At 53.5% G+C, this 25,511-nt stretch overlaps 1 protein-coding gene across 6 annotated transcripts in view; it reads right to left on the bottom strand.

Annotated features, from left to right (window-relative positions):
• Nucleotides 1–6,456: 6,456 nt before the first annotated feature.
• Nucleotides 6,457–25,511, bottom strand: part of CD82 (CD82 molecule) — a 50,762-nt gene continuing 31,707 nt past the window's right edge. For all 6 annotated transcript variants that reach the window (XM_011356857.2, XM_011356854.2, XM_011356855.2 and 3 more), the window contains 7 exons: nt 24,879–24,951; nt 19,901–20,025; nt 19,691–19,765; nt 10,994–11,095; nt 8,020–8,223; nt 7,662–7,745; nt 6,457–7,373 (listed from right to left, as the gene is read on the bottom strand). In XM_011356857.2, the coding sequence (XP_011355159.1) occupies nt 7,296–7,373; nt 7,662–7,745; nt 8,020–8,223; nt 10,994–11,095; nt 19,691–19,765; nt 19,901–20,025; nt 24,879–24,951 (741 nt within the window). In that variant the 3' untranslated portion in view covers nt 6,457–7,295. The remainder of the gene's footprint in view (nt 7,374–7,661; nt 7,746–8,019; nt 8,224–10,993; nt 11,096–19,690; nt 19,766–19,900; nt 20,026–24,878; nt 24,952–25,511) is intronic.

Below are 25,511 nucleotides of genomic sequence, written 5' to 3'. Positions count from 1 at the left end.
CTTCCACCGCCTTTCCTGTTTGTTCCACTCGCTGTTCATTATTCTACTTCCTTCCACAGGATGTGGGAGGCCTTGGATGAGCCTCAGGGGTCCCCCGGCAACACTCAGCATGGACTGTAGTGTCAGCGGTTGGCGGTTGTGTGCTTGCGTGTGCTGTTGTGTGTGTATGTGTCTGTTGTGTAGGTGTGTACAGGTGAATGTGCAAGACTCCCTATATTCACTAGAATACAGGTGCCACGTAGGCTCCTTCACTGCGGTGCTCTCAAGAGCCTAGAACAGTGTGTGTCATATAGCAGGTGTCCATTAAGTATTCATTGAATGAATGAGTGAGTGAATGAATGAATGAACAAATGAACCTTAACTCACAGGTTCCAAAGACCCCAGAGGGCAGCCAGGTATTTGCAATGAGGTGGTGTGGCAGCTTTGGTCTCTGTCCCATTTCGAGGGAAGGAGTTGGTGGCAGTCCTGGCCCGAGAGATTCCCTGGTGGCTGGACATTCTAGTGTCATTAGTGACTCCCCTTCACCCTGCCGCTCTTTGGCCAGGGGTACTTGCTCATCTGGAAGTGCAGGGGCTGGAGGGGTCTCTGCCAGCAATCAGGCAGGATAAGGGGCAGTGGCTGGGGTGCTCTGCCAGCGCAGGCCTGGAACATTCCAGGCTGGCAGACAGGTAGCATTTCCTGACCACCACTGGCCACCGCAGATTAGTCTGAAAGAAGAAGAGCTGGGATCCCTCACACCTGGGAAAGAACTGAGCTCTCAGGGAGGTTCAGGGTACATGTATGTTGTGTGTGTTTGTGTATGTGCGTGTGTGCGTGCGCGTGCATGCACACACACTGGATTGACAGTGGTACTCACCTATACAGCCATGCGAATTATTAAAATATTTCTTACTGGTTGACAATGACCCCCTCAGGCTAACCTCTAGGAGGCCCTGCATCTCCCACCAGTCCACACAGAGGGCCCTTATTCCAGCTCAAGTTGGCTTTCATCCCCATTTTTCAGTGTCCATGCCAGACAGTTCGCTCCCCCCCAAAAAAGTCCAGCTTCCTAGACACTTCCAGGACCCTGCCACTGGCTTCCCAAAGGACTAGGGGACAAGCCAGCACTCACCTATGTTTCTTGCCTGGCCCCAGGGAGTTGTGGATGGGCACGGCCCAGGAGCACCCTTGCCTCCTCCTGCTCACTGCTCAGAGGTCAGGCCACTGTGGGGTCCATGTGCCAGACCTTTGAACAGCATGTTCCTTGGCCTGGACATTGGTGTGAGAAATGGCAGCCCTGGGGGTGGCCGCCACCTGCACAGAAGGCCTGGTAGCAGCTCAGCTGGCCCAGCAGCCCAGGGAAGGAAGCAAGAAGGATGGAAGCCCCAGGTGGATCTGGAAGGATGATCAGCTCTAGGAGTCAGATTGGGAAGTAGAGAAGCTGGATTATAGTCTCTGTCTATGAAACTTCAAGGTGAAACAGGGCCCTCCCCAGGAGGAAAGAGTGAGGGGCCCAGTAGGCTCAGCTCTTAGTGACCAGATTTTACAAAATTAGAGCCATAGTCTGAAAACACAGCACAACCCTGGGGTTGTCCCAGGAAATCTGGAGCAGTGGGAGGCAATGAGGCAGGAGGGTGGGTGTCTTTAGAGTCAGGTCTCTGTGGTTCCGGTCCTGGCTCTGGCATTTTCCGGCTGCGAGGCCCTGGGACCTGCCTCAGAAGCTGGACCAGCCAGAAGAAGCAGGCTGGGGCATTTAGCCGAACCCCCTAGTAACTGCTGGCATTTTCTCAGTCTTCTCAAAGTATTTAGCAAATATAGCTTTAAGCCCAACCCCATTCTATGTGGCCCAGGGCCACACAGGAAGACAGAGGTGGAGCTAGATTCAAAGCGAGGTCCTCTGGCTCCAAACAACAAGGCATTTATAAAAAGCTATCCTGAGAAGCTCCCTGTACCCACCCTAAGGGTGAAGCTGGGATAGGCCCTGAGGACAGGCCAGGTAGAACAATTGATACTTCCATCCCATCCCTTCTACCTACCTGCCCAAGAGGGCGGTGGCCAGGGCCACAGAGGGGATCTTCAGCCAGCCCCCCACAGCTGTTACCATTTAGTTGGAGGTCAGCAGGTGGCTGGGACAGAGTTACCTCAGGTTTCCCTTCCCCCACCTTCTCAAGATACCCAGCCTAAGCCCCAGAGCCCTGCACATCAGGGCCCGACCCACTCAGATGTCATGCTCCATTCTTGGCCAGCTAACATCTGCTGCTGCTTTTTGGAGAGGATGCTCTCAGCTTCCTGGACCATCTTAGCATCCCTGGTCTTCCCACCACCCAGGTCTAGGCGGGGTGAGAAGGAGAAATGCGCAGCAGTTGTCGTAATTTTGCCAAATCGTGGATGTCAGGTCGCATTTGTCGTTAGGGAGCTTGTTTTATGGCAGTGGCTGATGCGCTTTTGCCTCTTTGCGAACGTAAGGCCAAGTCTGTCATTAGAAAACTTGCTTTATGTAGTGGCTACTGCAATGTTGCCACATGGCAGACGTCAGGTTGCGTGTTTTGTTAGGTAAAATGCTTTACAAAAGCCGATGCTGCACTTTTGCCGCAATGTGAATGTGAGGCCACTTCTGTCATTAGGGAACTTGCTTTGCGGAAGTGGCTGTCGGAATTTTGCCGCATTGCGAATGTCAGGTTGCATGCTTTGTCAGATAAATTGCTTTACAAATACGAACGCCACACTTTTGCCCCATTCCGGATGTCAGGTTGCCTTGTTCTTCGGGAACTTGCTTTTCGGCAGCAGCTGCCGCACTTTTGCTGCGTTGCGGACGTCATGTTGCGTGTTTTTTAGATAAATTGTTTTACAAAAGGGGATGCTGCACTTTTGCCTCATCGCAAATGTCAGTCAATGTCTGTCGTTATGGAACTTGCCTAGTAGCAGAGGTTGGCATGATTTTGCTGCGTTGTGGATGTCAGGCCCTGTCATTCGAAAACTTGCTTTACGGCAGCGGCTGTCGCAATTTTGCCGCACTGCGAATGTTAAGTTATTTGTATCGTCAGGGGTCTTGCTTTAGGGCAGTGGCTGCTGCACTTTTGCCACATTGCAGATGGCAGGCTGCGTCTGTCCGTCTTTAGGGAACTTCCTTTACAGCAGCGACTGCAGCACTTTTGTTGCATTGGGGATGTCAGGCTTCATCTGTTGTGAGGGAACTTGCTTTATGGCAGCAACTGCCACACTTGTTGCATTGCAGATATCAGCTTGCATCTGCCTGTCGTTGGGGAACTTGCTTTAAGGTAGTGGCTGTCGGCAACTTTGCCACATTGTGGATGTTACGCTGTTTCTGTCATTGGGGATCTTGCTTACGGCAGCGGCTGATGCACTTTTGCCTCATTGGGAATGTCAGGTTGCATCTGTCCTTAGGGAACTTGCTGAACCATCGTAGCATCTCCATTCTTCCCACCACCCAGGCCTTGGGGGAAGGGAAGTGGGGAGTGGGGAGTAGAAATGTACATGGGGAAGGGGGCTACCCCCGTTTCTCTATGCTCATCTGATTGCTGACCTTACCCTGGGTATCATCCCCAACTCCAGGAGCCTGATGGAACACTGAGGGATTGTCTGGGTAGAAACTTCTGTCTGGAACACCAAGACCCCTTATGCCTGCCTCTCCTAGGTGTCACGCTGGGGATTCCCACTCTCTGGTGTCACTGAAGGGCAGTTAAGCTCCACTCTCTGGCAACCCAGACTCACCTGCCACCTGCCTTGTAGGTCCCTGTCTCCTCAGTCTCCACCTCCTGCAGACCCTAGCCCTCTATATGGCCCCCACACCCTCTGCTGCCATGGTCTTGGATACAGACCAGATAGATGTCTGCTCAGCTGGGAGCACTGTGAGGTGGACCAAGTCAAGGGAAGCAGTTGCTCACTCTGGTTCAGGGTTCCCGGGGGGCAGGCACCTTGTTGGGCTCTACATCCTCCAAGTCACCTGAGCCTCACACAACATGTCAACATCCCAGCATTCAAGTGAGGAAAGGGAGGTTTCAAGAGGCAAAGGGGTTTGCCAGGACCATGTGGCTCCAAAACACCAGTCTCCACTGGAACTCAGCTCTGCCTGACCCACAGGCCGAACCCTTTGCAAGGCAAAGGGGATGAGCGACCACACCCCTCCCAAGACCTAGTGATATGGATGGAATTGCTCTGTGTGCGCTGAGGGACTCCTGAGCTAAATCGGACCCCATCCCCACCCCACACAACTCCAAGTTGAGCCGAAGCCCTACATTCTCCTTGTCTGCAACCAGATGGTCGGTGTGTGGCTCCCAGCTCCTCTTAGCAATGGCAGAATGTTAAGGAAATTATTTAACCTCTTGTTCTTCATTGTCCTATCTGTAAAATGGGGATAATGAACATGCACCTCATAGGACTGTAGTGGGCAAATTAGTTAACAGAGCAAGTGCTACCTAAGCACTAACTGTATGTATAATTGTCATCCAATTGTTTCTCCTGCATTTACTTGGTCTTCTAGGTTCCTCTTTCACAGGATGATTTCTGTGCTCACTCCCAATAACCAGCACAAAGTCAGACACACAGTAGGTTCATTTATGCTTTTTGCTTCAGTGATGAAGGACTATCAATGTTTGTGTGTTTGAGGGTGGTCTTGAATTCTAAATTCTGGACAGCAACATTCTTCCCAGTAGGTAGCTATGAGGAAACCTTGAGAAATGAGACATACACAACTGACAAAGGTTTCCTTTTTTGCTTTGACCACTGGGAAGCTCAAAGGCAAAATTATATATGGTTCAATTAAATAAGTAGAGCTCAAGGATGGCAACTGCTTTCATTTTGCATTCCAACCAGATTGACCAATGGTGCTCAGCTAAGAAGGATTCTGAGGCTGCAATGAGTGATATCAGCCTTAGGCAGGGCCAGGGTGCATCTGGGCTAAGAAAATGAGAACAGTGATCAATTAGTGATGTCTGCTATGAGTACGGCCATGGAGAACACACAGTGCATAGTATACATTTGCTATCACCAGGGTGGGCAACTCGGCTGTGTTTATTTCATCCATGTCTACACTTTCTCATAAATTTCTATTGTCTGTTATGTTTTATATTTAATTATATGTAATTCCTTTGTGAACTAAGGCAGGTTATAAGTAAAATAAGCTGGAATGGCTTCAAGTGGAGCCCTCAGCCCTCTGAGCATGATAGCTCCAGGGAGGGTTCCTGATTATGGCAGAGAACAGCTGTCATGGAGCTTAAGGCTCTCCCAGCCCCCAGAGTTGTGCCTGGCGACTCCCACAGGCCTGAAAGTGGGTTGGCCCTAGATCTCAGCCACCTAAAACTTCTTTCGAGAAATTAATTAGGTTCAGATGAAGAGTGAGACTGTTACTAAGGTGTGCCCCCTCCATCCTGGCTGAGGACAAGACTATTGGGCCCCCCGACTCCATCTCTCTTTGGGATACATCTGTGGCTACATCTTATTGGGGCCTGAGAATCTAAAGCCACGTGATTTAGGAATTCCCTGGGAGGGCTGCTGACAATGCAGATTCCTTGTCTCCATCTCAGAACTGCTGAGCCCTTGAATCTGCAATTTCTACCCTGTCCTCACTCCAAATGAGAGACCACCAGCCTGGGAACTGGTGAGGCAGGTGGAGTAACTGGAACAATTTTGGGCTCTTAGGCTGGTGCAGCAGCGCCACCTGGTGGGTGCTTCTGGAACCACCTCCCTCTGCTGCCCTTCCCACTCTACTGCAAGAAGGCAGGTCACCCCCACCCCACCTCACCCCGTCTTCCTCCTCCAGGGCCAGGGAGAAGTTGAAGAGTTAGAGACGAAAGGGCAGTTGTCCTCCTCAGTCTGTCTTTCCCTGTCTTCAATATCCGCCCCACCCTAGAGGTCACATGCCCTAACATAGCCATAAAGGCGGTGTGCCTGAACCTTTCCTCTGGGCTTCATACCTGGCATGGGGTGTGCTGGAGTTCACCCTCTGAGTACAAGAGCTTCCTTTAAAATTTCGTATTACATCTTTAAAACTCCTGACTTCGGCACATCTTACTCCATCACATTTCTTTAATACAAAAATGTTTCCTTCCTTCATCAAAAACGGATGCTCTAGAGAGAGGCCAAGTTTATCCCATGGCTTCACTAACTCCCCCTCACACTGCCCCCACCACCAGCCTACTTTTATGTACTTTCTGGGGGTACCTGTACCTGGTTTCAGAGGCAGGAACCTAGAAGTACAATCCACACCTGTTTCAATATGCAAATCAAACTCCAGCCACAGTAGCAGCCAGGCAGATGGACCAGAGCCAGGCCTCACAGTCTTTGGGTACCAGACTGAAGAGGGGACTAGAGAAGCCGAGAAGGGGCCCCTGCCCTGGGGACAGCAGTGAGGCTTTCACCACTGCTCCTCGCAGCCCCGGCCACTTCCCTCACACCTTCTCTCCCCTCTCTGATCATCCCCTGTCCTGGGAGGCAGCATCTCCACCAAGTCAGACTGGGTTGTTACAAATCTTCTTTATTACTCATTCTTCAAATCTCAGGTATGCTCGGGAACTGTGCACGGAGCCCCTCCCACTCCCCTATAAGGCACAGCCTCACCCACCCTCTCCCCAGGGAGCAGAGGACAGGAGAAAGCATCCTCCCCCCTTCCCTGAACAGCTCAGGGTCTTAGTGAATGCAGTGCCTGCTCTGTGACACAGCCTGAGGACGTGTCCCTCCGGTTCCCTAAGCAGTCCAGACCCTGTTCAACCTAGCTCATCTAGGCTCTACCCCTACTTCACGGCCCCAGGGCAGATCTGAGCTGCCTGGGCTGGGCTGGGTCAGGGCCTGGGAAAGGGGTGCCACCCCTAACATCAGGTAAAGCCCACTCTCTCCTACAACCTTTAATAGAAATGTGAAAACCAAAGATATATGCATCATAGTGGAAAAAAAGTTGACCCACGCAGTGGGCAGCCCCCTGACAACCCAGGGTGCCTTATCCCCACCCTCTAATTATTTTTAATACACTTTCCCACATACAAAATATACAGCCCCCAAGGCAAGGAGAAACCCAGCCCGCCTATGCAGACATGCTGTGGGGAGTGTCTTCTCTGAGTTGCTCAGAGAACCCCAGCAGGCAGTGAGCTGAGGGGTCACAGAACAGCCGGGCTCAAGGCTGGAGGCAGGAAGGCAGGTAAAGGAGTCCAAGCCCCAGAAAGCCCCCCACCTTCCAGCCAGCACAGGACGGACAAGGGGTCTTGGCAGTGAGGTGGGAGGCGGGCCTAGAGGGGGGAGCCAGGGAGACCCCCTGCGGCCCCTGAGGTTGGGGGACAGGCATGGCGGTGGGGACAGCAGCTGTCTCAGTACTTGGGGACTTTGCTGTAGTCTTCGGAGTGGATGTGCCGGCACAAGCAGATGGAAAGGAGCATCCCCAGGAGCTGTCGAGAAAGGGCATGAGTCAGAGGAGGCGGTACTGCCCAGTCCCCCCGAGATCCCAGAGCAGCATTTTGCTGTCCAAGTCGACATGCAGGGTTCGATCTGGACTAAGTGGATCTTCAGCTAGAGCCTCAGGACCAGCCTGTGACTCAGGCAGCAGAAGGGCCGGGGAGGCTTGCCGCAGGGCCCCTAGAAGCTGACAGGCCTCAGCCTCCCCAAGCAGATCAGCAAAGCAGGGACAATCTGGGAGGACAGAGCATGGGGAGGACTGCAGGGGAGGGGATCCAGACCTCGATGACAGCGACGCCCACGCACACGCCCAGGATGATGCCCAGGTTGTCCTGCAGCCACGCCTGCACCTTACTCTTGCAGCCCTACAAGGAGAAACACAGCCATGTCAGCTGAGGTCATCCCGCCTGACCCCATCAGGCAGAACTACCGGGAGGGACCTGCAGTGTTCCATGCATTCCTTGCATGGATAAATTAACGAATACATAGATGAAGGTACCAATGACAAGGGAACAAATGGACCAAAGGCAGGAACAGCTAAGTGAAAGAAAAGATGGAGCTGATGAGCCTAGGTGGCCCGAGTACCTGAACCACAGATGTCTCCAAACCCCACCCCCGGCCCCGCAGCCCTCCAGATACCTCCTGATACACGGGCCAGTCCTGGGGGCTGTTGCCGCTCTGTGTCTTGTTGACGATGTGGGCCTCGCAGAAGCCCTTCCTCACGAGGGCGCTGTCATCCTCCGTCTTGTTCTCGCAAGAACAGGGGTAGGTGACGTTGGTGCGATTCATGAGCTCAGTATTTTCTGTCCAGTTGTAGAAGCCGTCCCAGCCACAGCACTTCCCCTGGGCAGAGAGGGGACAGGCTGATCATGGCCACTGCCTACGCGGGGGGGCTGTCCTCCCGGCAGAGGTGGGGCTTAGATTTGCCATTTCAGGATCTCTCTTGGTCCCAGCCGAACTGCCAGGATTTGGGTTTAGGTTTCACCGAGGATATACAGGGACTTTCAGGAAATATATACCATAAACTATTAAACAGGAGGAAGGAAAAATCAGGACCAGCAAAAATAGAAAGCAGGACAGAAGGAAAGTCAAGTTGAAACAATATACGCGAGGGGGACTCGAGGAGGGCCGATGGCACGCAGTGACGAGAAGGGGGCCTGGAGTCAGGTTTCTGGGTTCAAATCCCAGCTCTGCCACCTACCAGCTGTTCAACTTTGGTCAAAGTACTGACCTCAGTTTCCTCAGCTGCTGAACGGGGTAACGGGTTTCTAACTCCCAAGGCTGTGTCGAGGACTATAGAGGATGAGGCCGGCAGAGCGCCCAGCACCGGTCTGGACAGCACAGCAGCTGCTCGGGAAAGCCAGTTCCACTCTTAGGTGCTGAGCACATACTGGAATTGCGATTTGCCTCTGAGCTTCCTGGTTGCCAAAGTGAAAGGGGGTGATATGGTCCGTTCTGCCTTTTTAGAGGAGAAAATGCTCTAGTTCCGGAGGGGGAAGAATGATTTCTGGGCTCCGTGTGTTAAAACGGGCCTCCGTGGGGCTCAGGAAGGGCACCCTGAGAGGCTTCAGATCATATGTGGCTTCAGATCAGCAGGATTGGGATCTCCGGGGCTGGGCCTGTGCTGGAAAGAGCCCGGAAAGGTGGGGCTGAGTTGGGGAAGGGCTCCTTTCAAATCCTGGTCCTGCTCTGTGCATGGGCAAGCCACAGCCCTTCTGAGCCCCAGTTTCCTCATCTGACAATAACCACTATGCTAGGGTGCTTGGAAGAATTAAGTGGGCTGCCTGGGCGAGCTGCGTGCTTCGGGGTCCAGTGCACGGTCAGTTCCCTGCCTGCTTTGTTTCCATCTCAGGGTGGCGAGTCCCTGACAAGCAGCCCAGTGTCCAGCAGGGGGCGTGCCAAGCACAGTCAGGGGCCGACAAGGCTCCGTGTTGTATTTTTCACGTTGAGTTGCCTGGCCGCCTCCTCTCTGGCAGAAAGGCTGGCACCGCAGAGGGGCACTCAGAGGCCCTCCCACACCCAAGCGAAATGAGGCAGCTTTCCTTGGCCTTTCTACTGCACCAGGCAGAGCCCTCCTGCCCTGACTCATGCCAAGGTCTGACCTCAGCCACCACCCACTGTGTGTCTCAGTGGCAAAAACAAACAAACAAACAAAAAACAAAACAAACAAACAAAAAACATCGCCACATGATAAGCGCTACCTCAGTGTCACTGACTTTAAAAGTTCGTCTCACACGAGTATGGATCAGTAGCCCCATTTTATAGATGAGGAAACTGAGGCTCGGGCAGTGGCAGAGTTAGCATTCCAGCCCTCCGATGCCTGCCTTACAGCCTGCTTCCTTAACCACCATCCCAAGAAGCCTCTCACAGACATCAGAATCATCTAGAGGCCTCGTCCGCTGCAGGAGTCCCCAAGCCAGCCAACCACCTCCCATGGTGGGCTGCTCCTCATCTCCCAAGGGACCCACCTCTCCCCCCGGGTTCCTTGAAAGGTGGCACTCGTTCATCCTGGGACATCCATCTCCCACTAATCTCTGTGAAGGGTCTCAGGAATTGTGGGTCAAACTAAAGGTGTGATGAGACGTCTTCCTGTGCGCACCGAGCCCTCTGGCTAACTGACCCGGCCTCATCTGGGCCTCACCAAAAAAGATCTGTGAGGCACGTAGGCCAGAAAACATCACCCTCCTCTGTCCACAGCTCAGAAAACGGGTGAGCCCACGTCTTCTGGACAGCTCCAGTCTCTAAACTCTCCTGCTGGTCAGGTGTGCCAGCAAGTCCTAAGTGACTATGGTGTCCAGTGCCCCCACGGGAGAGAGGAGGAGTCTGCAGCCCAGAGGGTGTGGGTCCTGGACCAGGGCACATGGCATCTGAGACCACAAAGAGCGGGCACCAAGACCTGATCGCTGAGGTCAAATTTGTGCATGTGATGATTGGTTCACCATCAAGGCAGGTTGGGAACCCATTCATTCATTCATTCACTCATCCAATCATTAATTCATCCCTTCAGTCAGTGAGTCATTGAGTTATGCTGTCGGTCATTTTAATTGCGGTAGGAGACATAGACATTCATTAATTCATCCATTCAGTCTCTGTCATTCAGTTATGCTGTCGGTCATTTTAATTGCGGTAGGAGACGTAGACACTGAACTGTACAGATTCAGCTGCATGAACTTTTGTATACATACTGGCACAACCACCACCTGGATCGGGATTTGAATAGAGCATTCCTTTCGCCCTAGAGGGTTCCCATGGGTACCTCCCCAGAGGTAGCCCCCACTCGGACCTGTGTCAGCATATCAGCCTTGGTGCCCCGTTCCTGCACCTCCAGGGTGGAGCTCCCAGTACCTGCCTACCTGGCTTGAAATGAGAGGATCGGGAACTGACACCGCCCCCTCCCCACCACAGACGGGAGCGCTGTGAGCCATGGGGCAGCCTCCGACACCCTGGGCCCCCAAGCGAGGCGCTGTGGTGGTGGCTGGGGTCCCAGGTAGGGGGGTGCTCAGGAGCCCCCGCCCCCATCAGATACACACTCACATACAAATTTGCTAACATTATCTCAGCAGACACACAGACGACCAGACCCAGACATGCCGACACACGCCCCCCACCTTACCTGGGCCTGCACGTAGTCCCAGGCCTCCTGCAGTTTGTCCTCCTGACCATCCTTGTAGTTCTGAATGATCTTGGTTATGATGCCGCCCACTTCCTGCTTCACCTGCAGAAGGGAGAGCAAGGACCAAGGTCAGATTCCGTGAAACATGTGCTCCACCGCTGCTCACATCCACTTGGACTGCCTCTCCCCACCGTAACCCCCAAACCTGGAGACACGCTTGCCGTGTGAAAGCATTTCATTATCCGCTCCAATCACTTTCCTGGCATTTCCTGGTGGGCACCACGCTAAGCCCAGTGCAGTCAGGGCCAAGCACTCCTGCCCTACGGCCCATTTGGCACTCAGCAGCTGCGCAACCATTTAAATGTTAATCTTTCCGTGTCACTGCTGAAAACCTCCACTGCCTTCCCACCACTCTCAGGGAAGAAGCCCGTGTCTTCTCAATGGCTCATGAGGCCCTGCATCATTTGGCCCCTGCTCTTCCCAGGCCTTATTTCCTCTTTGCACAGCTGATCTGTTCCTGAAAAGGTGCTGTAGTGAGGTCCTCTGTTCAGGGTCCCACTGAAAGCCCTTTGGGGCTGGATCTTTGCTTCCTCTGCTTCTGTCACATAGGTCTCCTTGCTATCTGTGCCAGGCGCTCTCCTGCCTCAGGGCCTTTGCACTTGCTGTTCCCTCTGCCTAGACTCCTCTTCCCCCCAATACTAACATGGCTCACTCCTCTGCTTCCTTCAGGGCTCTGCTCAAACGTCACCTCCTCAGAAAGGCCTTCCTGGACCACCCTACAGAGTACCATCCCTTCCCTAGCCCCTCCCCACCGCCCCCTCCCAGGCCCTTCTTATCCTGAAAAGGTAAGCACACTGTACTTTCTTAATAGTGTTGTCATTACGCACTCATTTGTTTTCAGGATTTATCATCTCTGCCCCCACAGGAACGTCAGCTCCGTGAGAGCAGGGACTGTACCTGGTGAGGTCCGGCCAGGGTAGGTGTGCTGTGTCCATGAATAAGGAATGTGTACATAACCACTGCCACGTGCCACACGGCAGGGCAGTCCTCACTCACTGTCCTGGTCAACCCTCACGACCGCCCCAGGGCTCCACAAAATGTACATCCTGACTGTGCTGGTTCCCACCAGGCTCAGGAATTCAGAGGCTCTCACTGAGGAAGAGAAACTCACTAACCCCAGAGAAAACACTGATTTGCAGATATGGCAAACGAGGGGTGCAGGAATCCGAAGGATCCAGGTGCAAAGGGCTTTCAGTGGGGCCCTGAACAAAGGATCTCACTACAGCAGCTTTTCAGGAACAGATCAGCTGTGCAAAGAGAGGCAAACCTGAAACCAGCCAGGGAGAGCTGAGGACAGGGTTTCCCTGATCACTGAGAACCGCCCCCATGTGGGAGGAGGGCCCGCAGAGCCAGCCGGGGCCTGGCCGCCCCCCTGCCTCTCCCGTGGACCTTGCGCAGGGGCCTCTCAGCACACAAGCATGGACAGGCTAGTCACGGTCACCTGCTGTCTGTCGCTGTTCAACCCCAGGGCGAGGGGCCTGAGAGATGCAGGGGCACCGAGGGACAGCTGCACGCCTGCCCCCCGGTTTCGTGATAAGGGGGAACAGGGAGAGGGGACAGCCGTTTCCAGGCAGGGGCTTTCAGAGCCTGGCTTGGAACCCTGTGCGCGGGGCTTCCGGCTGCTTCTCACAGGCAGCCCGCAAGTGCTGTGCTTAGAGAACCCACATCCTCCGGATGGACCTGCAGCCCCAGCCTCCAGCATCTCGCTTCACTAACCTGGGGAAACCAGCCCCCCGGGATCTTTCTCTGCCCCTCTCCTTCTCAATTAAGCTCTTTAGAGCATTGCTTTTTGTTTTAGCCACACAGAAACCGACAGTTTACAAAGCTTTCCTGTCAGTTACTGATCACAACAACAATATGGCTAATTTTTATCAAGTGCTTGTTCTGTACCAGGGCTAAGCACTTTCAATGCCATTATCTCACTTTAATCCTCAGAGCGGACCTATGGCCTAGGTTTTAACCTCGTTTCCTCATTTTAAAGATCTAGAAAATGAGGCTCAGAGACATTCATTAAGTTGCCTGAGGTCACACAGCCAACAAATGGAAGAGCAGAAGTTTGGACTCAGGCTTGTCAAATTCCAGAACCCAAGTTTTTACCCATTCGGCCCTACTGGCATTTAAACCGCATGGCTATATCTTGAAGTAGGTATAACCACTTTTAAGAAGGACCCAGAGGAGCCAAGTGATTTGCCCATGTCACACAGCTAGGGCCGTTCACCTGCAGATCTTGGACCTTTCTGCCCCAACTATCTCTGCTCCACCTCTGCTCCCCAGTGATCTCTAAGGTGTGGAGAAGAGAGAGTTCTCCAGAGGCGTTTGCTTGAAGAGCCATCTCTCCCACATCCTTCTCACTGGCCCTCCCTTGCCGCCCTACGCTCTATTTATACCCCAGGGTAGTTGCCACAGAAGCCCGAACTTCCCTGTTTCAGGCCCTCCCGAAACAAGGTGATGGAAACTGCGGGCTTTCCACTGAGGCTGGGTGGTTTCCATGGCAACACCATATCATCCTCCAGCCCAGAATACAGCTGAAAGATACAGCTGGGCCACGGGGACCATGGCTGCTTGGAGCAGATGCCGTGGGATCCTAATGCTCAGGAGGCTGAGTCGGGTGCCCGAGGAGGTCACCCTGGCAACCAGGCCCTTCCCGAGACGAGGAGGAGCAGGGAGGGTGAGACGATGCTCACCATCTCACTGCATCCCTGCGGAGGCTGCCTCTGTGGTTTCCGACTGCCCTGCACCTGTTCTCCCTTCTTCTTGCAATAACAGTTCATTTCCTTGGGTACCAGCACCTCTCAATCCCTCCATGTCTGGAAGCCTTGTCCCCTCACTGCCATGCGGAGGCATTTAATGCCTTCCACACCCTGGACGTGGCAGGTGGTTCAGAGATAAGTAAGTGTCCCAAGGTCACATACACAAGCCCTTTCTTTCCACTAACCTGGTGGAAGGAGCGCCTGAGCTGCCGGTGGCCACCTTGGGGACAGACTGCGTAGGAAGGGAGCCAATGGAGGAAAGCAGGGCCAAGGATGAGAGGGACAGAGCCTTTGGGAACCTGGATCCAGCTGAGCCTGCAGCCAACCCGGCTACCTTCAGTTACTGTCACAGGCGACCAAGTCTCCCTCCCGGGACCAGCTGCATACCTTGGCCCAGGGCAAAATGAAAACACAGGGCCCTTGTTTAAAAATGATTAAGAATTTCAAGATAGCAGCAGCAGAGCATCACACCAAGCACAGGACCCTTCTCAGTGTGGGACCCTGTGTGACTACTCAGGTTACATGCCTCGGAGGCCGGTCCTGGTCCTGTCTGCTACCATCCTCCCCATTTTCCAGAAGAGAATCGGAACAACTTCCCAAGATCACGTAGCTAGCAAGCAGCAGAAGTATGGCTGTCACCCTGATACATGCAGCTACAGAACCCCGAGATCTCAACCACAACGAGCCACCCACTGTCTCCAGCTCTCCCAAGATCCTGCCATCCTCCGGGGTGGCTTTCCTATCCTCCCGCCAATGCCGGACTTTCATTCCACCTTGTACTGTAACTTTTCACAGAGAGGTAGAATTAGAAGAGTCTGGCATGTCATTCAAATGCGAGAATCCTTCCCATACTTTTCCAGGTTCTGCTTAAATGCTCCCTGTGACGGGGAACTCAGTACCTCACAAAAATCACACATTACAGGATCGGGGCGGTTCTTGATACAAGCAATTCATTTTAAGTTGAGCCCAAATGACTTCCACTCATTAGTGTTAGTTCTCAGCCTCCCTCTCCCCACCAAGTCCCAACTGGGACCTTACAGAACAAATCAAAATGCTCTCTCCCAGGACAGAGATTATGCAGAGAGGTGAGACCAGACCAGGTCTCCCTTTACCCGCTCCTCTCTAGGGAAGGAAGTTCCTAGGCTCCTTTGACTGCTTCTTGAGATGGTGTCCAGACCTCTTCTATACTCTTCACACCCTTAGAACGAGGTGCCCCAAATGCAAAGTAATGGACCACATCTTCCTGTTCTCTCCTCGGGGTTCCCGCAGGCCATGTTGCCAAATGCTCTGAGGCTTAATCCTGGTAATCTGATAGGAAATGAGGACGCTTTGCAGTGGCGAACGTGGAGGGGGTGGCAGTTTACTGTTAGTGACCAACCAAATCTTTCCTGAAAGTCCAGCTGCAATCCACATAACCAGCTACCCCAGAGTCCTGCGGGAGGCAGATTATGTCCCCCCACCCCACCCCGTAAGCTCCTGAGGGCGAGGCCTGTACTGGAGCCCCACAGGCAGCCCAGCTCCCAGCAGGTGCTTATGAGTCTCCACCCTATTTCTCTCCATGATCTCTTTCCAGAAGAACAGCCTGGATGCCCTCTTCCCTCTTCCCAAAAGGGAAGAGAAAGGTCACCTCTCCCTGTCCTGGTCAGGAGGCTCCCATCTGAGTGAGCAGACATCTCACAGGACTGCCCTGTTCTAGAGGAACCCGTTTCACGCCTGTACCTCAGGGCACCTGCACAGTGCCTATTTTGGGGCCTCTCAGGTGGGAGAGGGAAGGAGCAGAAAGGGAGTCACGTTCTCCAGACCACCCTCTCTGGGGAGAACACAGCAGTCGACCCCACTACCCCGGGTCCCGGCCAGGCCATGTGAGCCCCTTCCCCTCCAAGCTCTCAGCCCCCAGGCCTTCTGCTCAAATCCCCGATACAACCTCTCGGAGCGTCAGTGACCTCGCCTGTGCAGGCTTCGGGGAGAGTTAGCAGTGTGGCCTGCGTGAGTGCAGCAAGCCCCGGGCCCCGCACATCATAGGAAGCAGTATCGGCTCCCTTCCTTCCTCCCTGCCACCTCCCACCCTCCACTGCCTGCAGAGAACAAGTCAGAATCCAGAGTGTCAGACCTTGGCAAGGCCCAAGAGGTCACCCGAGGCTCAGAGAGGCTGGGTAACTTGTTCAAGGCCACACGGCAATCGGTGGCAGAGCCCACCCTAGAACACAGGGCCTCTGAATCCCGGACCTGCCCTTTGACCCCTAACCGGAGGCTGGATAAATAGTCAGATAAGGAAGCAGCCAGAGAAATGGTACCTTCACACTTCTTGGTTCCCATAGCCCTTGCTAATAATAATATTAATACTGACAACAGGAACAGCTGCTATTTATTGAGCCCTTATGAGGCATTAAAGAAGTTAATAATGGTGACAATAACAATAACGCTTGCCGTGATGCCAGCAAACATCTGCTCTGGGCCAGCACGCTATGTCTTTCCCATATGTCTACGCTCTTAAGCTTCGCCACGGCACTGTAAGGTAGCCCTTGGGGCCAATGTGCTGTGGCTCTGAGAAACGCTTTGATTTGAGAAGGGGACTGGGGTATGTGTGATAGCCCGAAACCTCTCTCGTTCACATGTCCCGAGGGACATCTGAATGGGGTACATAAAAGCCATAAATAGCCTCACTTCTGTTCAGGTTCCATTTTGTAACCAAATGAGTTGTAAATGGTTTTTTTGGGGTGTTCAAAGTACTTTTGGGTTTCCGAATTGCAGACGAAGGACAGTGGACCTGTATGATTACTGACATTTGACAAAAGGAGGCAGCGGAGGCCCAGAGAGGCTGAGTAAACTGCCAAGGGTCTCAGCACAGGGGTTCCAACCTGGGCAGTTCAGTTCTGGGGTCCAGGCCCGTGGCCACCACACTTATATTTTGTAAGTGCTCATGGGTGAGGTGGGGACCAGGCAGGTTCATTCTCCTCGATTTATAATCGAGGAACCCAAGGCTTGAGAGGCCATGCGCCTCGCCCAAGGCCCCAGCCTCCCCCTGTTGCTGCCCTGGGAACAGTGGCTGCTGGGAGTGTGAGGCAGGAAGGACAGACGGCAGCCTGGAGACCACTTCAGGAGGATCCCAGGGGCTCTATCCTTCCCACCTGCCCAGGAGGCCCAGAGAGTGAGAGAAGATTGGGCCCACCACCTTTCAAAAGGCCTTTTCCTCTCAGGCTCACACAAGTCCCACCTCCCCAGCTGGGCCTCATCTGCAGGAATAAACATCATCAAGGGCATGTTTAGTCTTCTACCAGGATTTACAATGTGCTGGGAAAGAAAAAATAAATCATTCATTCCAACTCGGATGATAGAGTGGCGCCAGAGCTTCCCCAGCAAAACCAGAAAATTTCCCCCGGACTCTTCCAGAAGAGGAGGCGGGCCAAGGCGAGGCGGGCTGGGACCAGGGGGCGTGAGGCGTGAAGCCCGGGGGTGGTGCGGAAGGCGGAGAAGGGGACGGTGGGGTGAGGGGCAGAGTCTAGACTGGAAGCAAGAGAGCTGATTCTCCACACGAGCCCTGCTCGGGGGCTGTGGGCACCTCTGAGCCGTGTGTGACTGTGGCCAAAAAGTCACTTTGCTTTTCAGGGCCTCAGTTTCTTCAAGTGAAAACTGCTTGTAAAACTGAACCATGTGTCAAGTTACTAAGTCAGCTCCTAGCATGTAGTTGGCGTCCACATATGGGTGCCATCTGTATTACTGTGAGATGGGAAATACACAAAGGGTGAAAAGGTGGACTGCCCGAGACTTCTGCAGAGTTGACCAGCTTCTGAGTCATAGGACCCAACTCACCGGTGCCCAGCTCTTGTCCACCCTAATTATAATGTACCACTCTCTAGATCCCAGAGAGGCCCCTGTAGGGCAAAAATGAAAACCTGATCCTGCAACCCTTTCCCTGGGAAAGGAGTTTCCCCAACCTAAACATTTGCTTCCTGTCTGGTAGCCAAGCAAGCATCCTTTCATCTATTGAAACCATATTTCCCTTTTTGCCTTGGCTGCCAGGAAGTTCAGTGTTTAAGTTAGCCCTCAGCTACATGAAAATCTCATACCCTGGCTTCAAGAAAAATGTTCTTTTTTTCTCAGCGTGCATTCTAATCGCTCTCATTTTGATTTTAACTGCCCCGTGCCTATGTTGGAAGTCAGCTCCAATTCTCTTGAGAAGCAGGCTGAGTGTGGATTATAAATAAGTAATTCAGACTCAGGTAGGAACCACCACAGTGAAAATTTCACCAGCACAAACCCAGAAGCCAGGCTGCTGGAGTTCAAATTCTGGCTCTTATTGTGTGACCTTTGGCCAGTCGCATAACCTCCCTGTGCATCAGCTTCCACATCTCATAGCATTGTTTTGAGGACCAAACAGTAAATACAGTATGTACACAACATTCAGCATCAGGCTGCCCTAAGTTCTATTAAGTGCTAGTTGTCGACAGTGTAATGCTTTCTCAGCTTCCTTCTACAAGGGATCTGAGGCCACTTGACCTTTAAATGGTAAAATGCAGGAGGCGCCTGGTACCAGCTCTGCCACCCACTCTGTGAACGAGAAGTAGGAGGAAGGCAGGCCCCCAGGCTCAGCCGGGCCGCAGACGAACGGCCACTGGCGTCAGGGAGCCTGGATCTCACCTGGCCTGGCCACTGACCTGCTGGGTGCCCTCTCCCCTCAAGGATTCTCAGGTTACTTCGCGGGAATGCAGTGAGGATCAATGAAAGGGTGAATGTAAAGTGGCACAACACTGTGCCCAGTATATGGTGTGTGCTGGAGCAAAGTGGGAATGGTGGGGGTTGTAGTTACTATGACTGGTGTTGTATCGTTACCCATTTCACTGAGCATATGCTTCCCTGTCTGAGAACATAACACTTCCCGTACAGAGCTGTTATGAGGAAGAGACGATGTGCGTAAAGCTTCTAGAAGATACCGCGTGCACACAGTAGGTGTTCCATAAATAACTGTGATAGTCACAACCAACTGGCTCACCCAGCAGCCATTTCCGGGTCCTTCCTCATTTGTGTCTCTGTATTTAGAGTCTGAAAACTAGGTACTCACTTTCTCAGCTTCTCTGAAAGCCAAGGGGGCCTCTGCAAACCAGTCTGAGATAAATTTTTAGGGATCTTGCTCTTCTGTCAAAAGGCATGGCCATGGCTGGCATTGCCCATTGCCCTTCTTCTGGCCACAGCAGCACAAGACGGTGCTGTGGCAACCATCTTGGGACTATGAGGTGAGTAGCATGTAGAAAAGCCATCACGATGAGAACGCCGAACAGACGGCCAGAACCAGGGTCTCTGAGCTTCCAAACTTGATTTCTGGTTATGTCTACAAGAAGTGTCCTTAGATTTTTAAGCCCCAGTAGGTCTGATTTTCTGTTCCTCAAAGCTGAGCACCTTGCCTCTGACACGGGGCTAGTGTTTTTATTGACAGTCTCCTCCCTGGGCCTCATCTGTGAATGGGTGGCATGGATTTAGTGCTTGCTAAGGTTCCTTAATAATAATAAGAACAACATATATTGAGGCCTGACTGTGCCAAGCGTTGCATTGTCTCACTAACATAATCTCACCGAACCCTCACAACAACCTGGAAAGTTAAATGTTATGATTGTCCCCAGTTGGCAGAAGGTTACACAGGCACAGAGAGGCAAGCAGCTTGTGCATGGCAGCCACCCAACTAGAAAGGGGTGGAGTGGGGTCCCCCAGCAGCAACTCTGCCCACGGACAGTGGCTTCTGGTCTAATGGTTCACCGTTCGATCACAGGGAGACTGCCCTGGCACCTACTAGATTTGTCTGTGACAGCAAGACTTGTCTCTCTCCCATCCCCAGGCCAATCCCCCCGCATGGCCAGCGCGGCGCGGGTGGGGGGCGGGGAGAAAGAGTGCTTACCTTGTCCATGTTGAAGTAGAAAAGGACTCCAGCAGCGACCTGGGTGACGAGGATCAGGAGGAGGAAGACGAAGTACTGGGGACACAGAGCAGGCAGAGTTAGCGGGGCATCCCCCACCAGGTCCCACTCATTTTCCGATGCTCCCCACCCTGCCTGGGTCAGGGCAGGGCTCGGGGAGCTGGGTGGGTAATGCTGGAGGGGCCCACTCACCAGTCCCAGCAGGCAGCGGACCTCGTTCACGGCGCCGATGCAGCCCAGGAAGCCCATGAGCATGGTGACGGCCCCCACGCCAATGCAGACGTAGGCCCCCACGTTGAGCGAGCTGGAGGAGGTCTCTGGGAGATGGAAAGAAGGGCGTTCGATCCAGCCTGGCGGTCTCACCCTCACAAAGCACAAAATCAGGAGTAGGGCCTGAAGGTCCAGGACTTCTCCCAAATGCCCTCCTCAGAGTCGGGGTGCTGGAGTTGGCCCCCAGCAAGAAACCTGCTCCTCAATTCCTTTGGAAGCTGCCCTCTGCCCCCGATGTGCCTCCCCTGCAATCTATCCTAACCCCCATCCTTGCTTTAGGTTTTCTCCTCAGCACTGACTAGGATTGAGAAGACTCTACGTTTTACTAATTTATCTTGCTCGTCAGCAGCCCCAAAGAATGTGAACTCCAAGAGGGCACGGACTTGAGTTTGCTCCTGCTGAACCCCCAGCCCCCCGAGCAGGGTTTGACACAGTGAAGTGCTGCATGAATATCTGCCGAATTAACGAACCACAGACTGGCAGGTTCTGCTGGGGCCACAGACGTCACAGGCCTGCCTTTCTGCTCGTCCATATAATAGTAAACACTAGCCTCTCCTGCCCACTTGCTGTGCCCCAAGGGCCTCCACATACCACCTCCAATTCCAGGATAACTGCCTCTGGGCACTAGCACCACCGTCTCACAGACGAGAAAACCGAGATTCAGAGAGGCACACGGGCGTGGGCCAGAGCTGGGGTTTGGAAGTGTGCAGACCTGCAATGCCATGCTCATTGCACTGATGCACAAGGCACGCATACTGGTTTGATGATTGCTCATTCATTCAGCCAACAAGTATTTACCCGGTGCCCACCACGTTGTCAGGTACTGTGCCAGCTGCTGGGCTTACAGAAGTCCCACTGATGAGGCCCCCACACCAGGGAGCTGATATTATGTGGGGCAGGGGGTGACACTGAAAACAGTACTGTCTTCTGGTTATGTGAAGGGCCACGAAGGTGCTGAGGCCAGCTAATGTCGAGAACTCTGGGGCAGGCAGTGGGTTGGGGTGCTAGGAAGGCTGGTCTGAGCAGGTGACATGTGAGCTGAGACTAGAAAAGTCAGCTAAGTGAAGATCTGAGGGAATAGCGTTCCAGGCAGCGGTAACAGCAGGTGCAAAGACTTGAGGAAGGGGTAGGCGTGATGCACTTGAAGGACAAAAAGAGTGAAAGATGAGTGTGGCAGGTGACATGCTTGAGGCATAGAGAGAGGAGCCTGATGGCAAGAGACCCTCTCCAGGGCCTCTGGCAGACAGAGCCCACCCTGGTGGGTGGACATCAGTTCCACTGGGGCACTTGACCAGCGTTTCCCAAGGAGCCTGACAGATTACACAGGGCAAATCTCATGTCCACCTCCAGCCAGCCTGCTGGCGTGGGGTACACTCTACCTCGAGGCTGTGATACACCAGGAGGGCCAGGTTAGATGTGTCCCCCAACAGGCAGGGGCTGGGGGCTCACTCTCATGACAGCCCCGACACTCTTGGTAGGCAGCCAGGAGGGATGTCCTCAGAGGCTGGATGCAGAGCAGCCTGGAGTGCACCAAGGGATCAGAGGAACTTCTTAGGGGTACAGATTCCTGGGTCCATCGTAACTGGACAACTGTCCTGGGAAACTGCGTGGAATCTGCATTTTCAGGGTGCATTCCTAGTGACTCAGGCACAGCCAGGGCTGGCACAGCTGACCAGCAGCAGGGAGAACACAGGCCAGCTCCTCAGGGGACTTGGGAGAGGCTAAGATCCCCACCCTTAGCATGCTTAAGGAATAAGTACAAAGCTGGAGTGGGTGGGAGAACTTGATCCAGCTCCACTTCCTGGTCACAGAAAGAATGTTCTGGAGCCCAGAGAGAGCCCTGGCTGGCCCACCCTACTCTCAGGGGGCCAGGGCAAGGCTGCCTCTGCCTAGATTCTCATAGGGGGCCCCAGGAAACCAGGCAGAGCCCCCTCTGGGTAAAAGTGGGGCTTCCTTTTTTCCCAGGCCCTCAGCAATCAACATGGGCAGGAGGAGCTGTCAAATTTCACTTTTCCTAAACTTCCTGGGTTTGAGTTCCAATAAGCCCTCCCAGGGACCACTCCCTGAAAAAAGGAACTGGCACTGCCTGGACATGCACTGTGTGCTGGCCCCAACAAGGCCCTTTACCAAATCATCCTGCTTAACTTCCACAACAGCCCCGTGAGTGTGGATTTACATCCTGATTTGTCCCTAAGGGCCTGGAGACCCAGAGAGGCTAAGAAGCCGTGAGATACCCAGCAGGCAAGGCCAGGTATGAGACCTCAACTCGGTAGGACCTTCCCTTGGGAGGACAGCCAAGCTGCGGAGTCTCGGTGCTCAGAACATTTCGTGGGTACCAGTCCCTGTCATCACCCAGGCTGTCCCTGATCTGACACAAGGAGGGACATAGGAAGGGAAGGGTGAATATCCTGGGTGACTCATCCACTGCGTATGGCACAAACATCTTAGTAATACTGGGCCAAGCAGGTACCAGTGAGGGGGAAGAGGAAGTGGCCCAGAATGGAAGGAGCCAGAGATCACAAGAAGTGGGTTCTAATCCCAGTTCTGTGGTTAACATTTCTGAGCCATTCTCTGGCCTCTATTTCTTTCCCTGTAAAATGAAACTAAGTCCTACTTTTTAAAGATGTTATAAGTATAAGATGGTATTACAAACATATTTATTTAACAACTATAATAATAAATATTATTCGATTATATATATTATTTAATAATCATTTATGTAGGGTTTACTATTCACTAGGAACTATTCTCAACTCTTCTCAGACATTAATTCATTTAATTTCTCACAATAACTTTATAAAGTACAATCTATTATCCCCATTTTACAGATAAAGAGGCACAGAGAGGCGAAGTCACATACCCAAGATCACGCGGCTAATAGGTAGCAGAGCCTAGATTCGAACCATGGCAATCTGTTTCCAGATCAGGGTCTGTGCTCTTAACGACCATGCTTGCTTTTGCTCATTATGGTGCAAACATATGGCATACCACAGAACCCTGTGGTACATGGGTTCAGGAAATGAGGGTTCAGGAAATGAGGGTGCAGGAGCTTTGCCACCCGGTTCACATCTCAGCTCCCCACCTTCTAGCTGTGTGCTTCCCCTCCCTGTGCGTCAGTCTCCTCCATGGTGTAATGGGGACAGGTAAGGGAAGAGCTGTGTCATGCAGCCTGGCACGTAGGTCAGGAGCCCTGGGTTCCGAGCTCTGACCCTCAGCTGCTTCATGACTCTTAGCAAGTCTTTTCCTCCTTGCTTATCCAACGGCACAGGGACAGGGTTGGAAGATCAGATTGGTGTTCCTGAACCATGGCTGCCTGGGGAACCACCTGGGAAGCTTTGTAAGATCTACAGCGCTCTAGGCTCCCACTCATACCGAATAGATCCCCCAGGATGGGGGTGGGACCCTGGTGTTTATAAAAAAAAAAATACTCAGGGTGCAACCAGGGGGCCTCTAAAATCTGGCCAGCTCGAGATTCTCAGACCTGAACAGGGAGGAAGCTAGAGGAAGCAGAAGCAGCAGGCAGCTCCTGGAGCCCTAGGGCGGGGCACAGGGGGCAGAAGGGCGGTGGATAGGGTGGGCCTCAAGTCTGCCCTGTGGCACCGTGCCCGCTGGGTGTGGACCATGGCCCAGGAAGTGTCAGGGCCGAGGAGGATGCGTCCCATGTTGGGAGGACATGGGGAATGTGGGTACCCAGCTGAGACAGGAAATATCCTAGGATCCCAGGTCCTAGACCCAGAGTGGGGGTACAGTCTGCCACCCCCCAGTAGGAGGCAAGACAGACAGCCCCACTCCACATCAGTGTGGCTACAGAGTGGATCATCCTCGCCTCTCTTCCCCTCTGAGGGGAGGAGGTCTAGCACCCTGGGGCCATGGTAACAGGTGTGGCTACTCCATCACCCACCAGACCCTGGTTCCTGTTTTATTCAAATCAAGCAGCTGTCAGGGGCCTGAGTCCAAACCTGCTACCTCCGGCAGCTGCTGGGAGGGGAAGTGAGCCAAGGACACTGCGAGCTGAGGAGAATGGCATCACTGTGCTACTTGGGGCCATGTGCTAGGCCTCCCTCCCACCATAGGGCACCCATGAGAGGTCAATGCGGCAAGCTAGGCAGGCTTCCTTGAAGAGACTGTGAGTAGACTGGGAAAGGCTCTTATCATCTGGGCAGGAGTGCCTGGGGCCTCTTTCTTCCTGCTTCTAAACAGTGAGAGAAGGGCCTCCCTCACCAGTGTAGCTTTTAGGACCAAAGCTCTCGGGGTTCAAGTCCCACACCTGTCACTCGGAAGCTGTGTGAACTTGAGCAAGGGTCATAAGTTCTCTGAGCCTCATTTGTTAAGGCAGGAATAGGACAGTTCCTACCTCGCAGGGCTGCTGTGGGATTAAGATAATTTATACATGCAAAAATCTTATCCCCGTGAATACGAACCGTGGAAGCTGTGCCTGGTGTCTTTCTCCTCAGTGCATGGGCCCAACCCACCTAACCAGTGCCAGGCACACAGTAGGCACTTCATCAACACCCAACAATCCGTTGTTTCTGGCCCTTTCCTACGTCTCTCTGAACTGGGAAGGGGGGAGACTGTTACGTTTTGCTGAACAGGCAAATGGAGGGGCAGAGAACATAAGATGCTTTCTCAAGGTCAGGGCTAAGAAAAGCGGCCAAGATGGGAGACCGACCTCCTCATCCCTCAGTGTTCTCCAGACAACAGCCGCCTTGTTTGGGGAGGGAGAGAGAATTCCTTCCAGAACCCCCCCGCAGAGGTCAGCAGCAGGGCCTGGGCAGGGCCCAGAGGTCAGCTGGAAGAATGACCAGCAGCACTGAGGCTGAAGTCCTTGTGGGTGCAGCCCTGCCCCCAGCCTGCCCTCCCTCCAGACCCGGTGGGGCAGGGCAAGCAGAGGGCTCCTTACGCAGGACAAAGATGAAACTGCTCTTGTCAGCCAGGATCCACACCCCGAAGCCCAGGATCATCGCGCCCAGGATCTGGAAGAGGAGGGGGCAGTTAATGGGGGCCCTGGGAGCAGGTGGGGTGAGAGAACCCTGCCCAGCTGTCCCTGTAGCCCAGGCCAGGGGGACATGAGGGAGCCACCTCTGGGGATGTCAGAGTGGGCTCGGGCCCTGAACCCAAGTCTCAGTGAACCCCAGCAATCCAGACAGCAGGACCATATGTGGGGAGTCCCTCCTGCCCCCAGCCTCCCCACCCCATGCCCACGTGTGGTCAAACCGAGCCTACCGGCTCCATGGGGCACAGCCTCCTGCCAGGGTATCCCCTCCCTTATCTCCTGGCCCTTCCCTCAGTGGTCATCTTCTCCACTCCAGCCAGCTCAGGGGCAGGAGGCATCCCAAACAAGCCAGGCTCTGGGCAGAACCCTCCATGAACTCGAACATCAGAGCCCAACTTGTCCTTCAGAGCTCGGCTCCAAGGCCACCTTCCGCAGGAGCCTTCCTGACTCCCCCAGGACCACTAAGGCACCCCTACTTCGTGGCAACTGCCGCGGGACCCTTCTGAATAGCCATTCCGCTGGATTTAACTACCATGTGTA

Source organism: Pteropus vampyrus, unplaced genomic scaffold (genome assembly GCF_000151845.1).
Source record: "Pteropus vampyrus isolate Shadow unplaced genomic scaffold, Pvam_2.0 Scaffold31, whole genome shotgun sequence".
NCBI lineage: Eukaryota > Metazoa > Chordata > Mammalia > Chiroptera > Pteropodidae > Pteropus > Pteropus vampyrus.
Note: the sequence above shows the minus strand (reverse complement) of the source record. Positions and strands in the feature narration are given on the sequence as shown.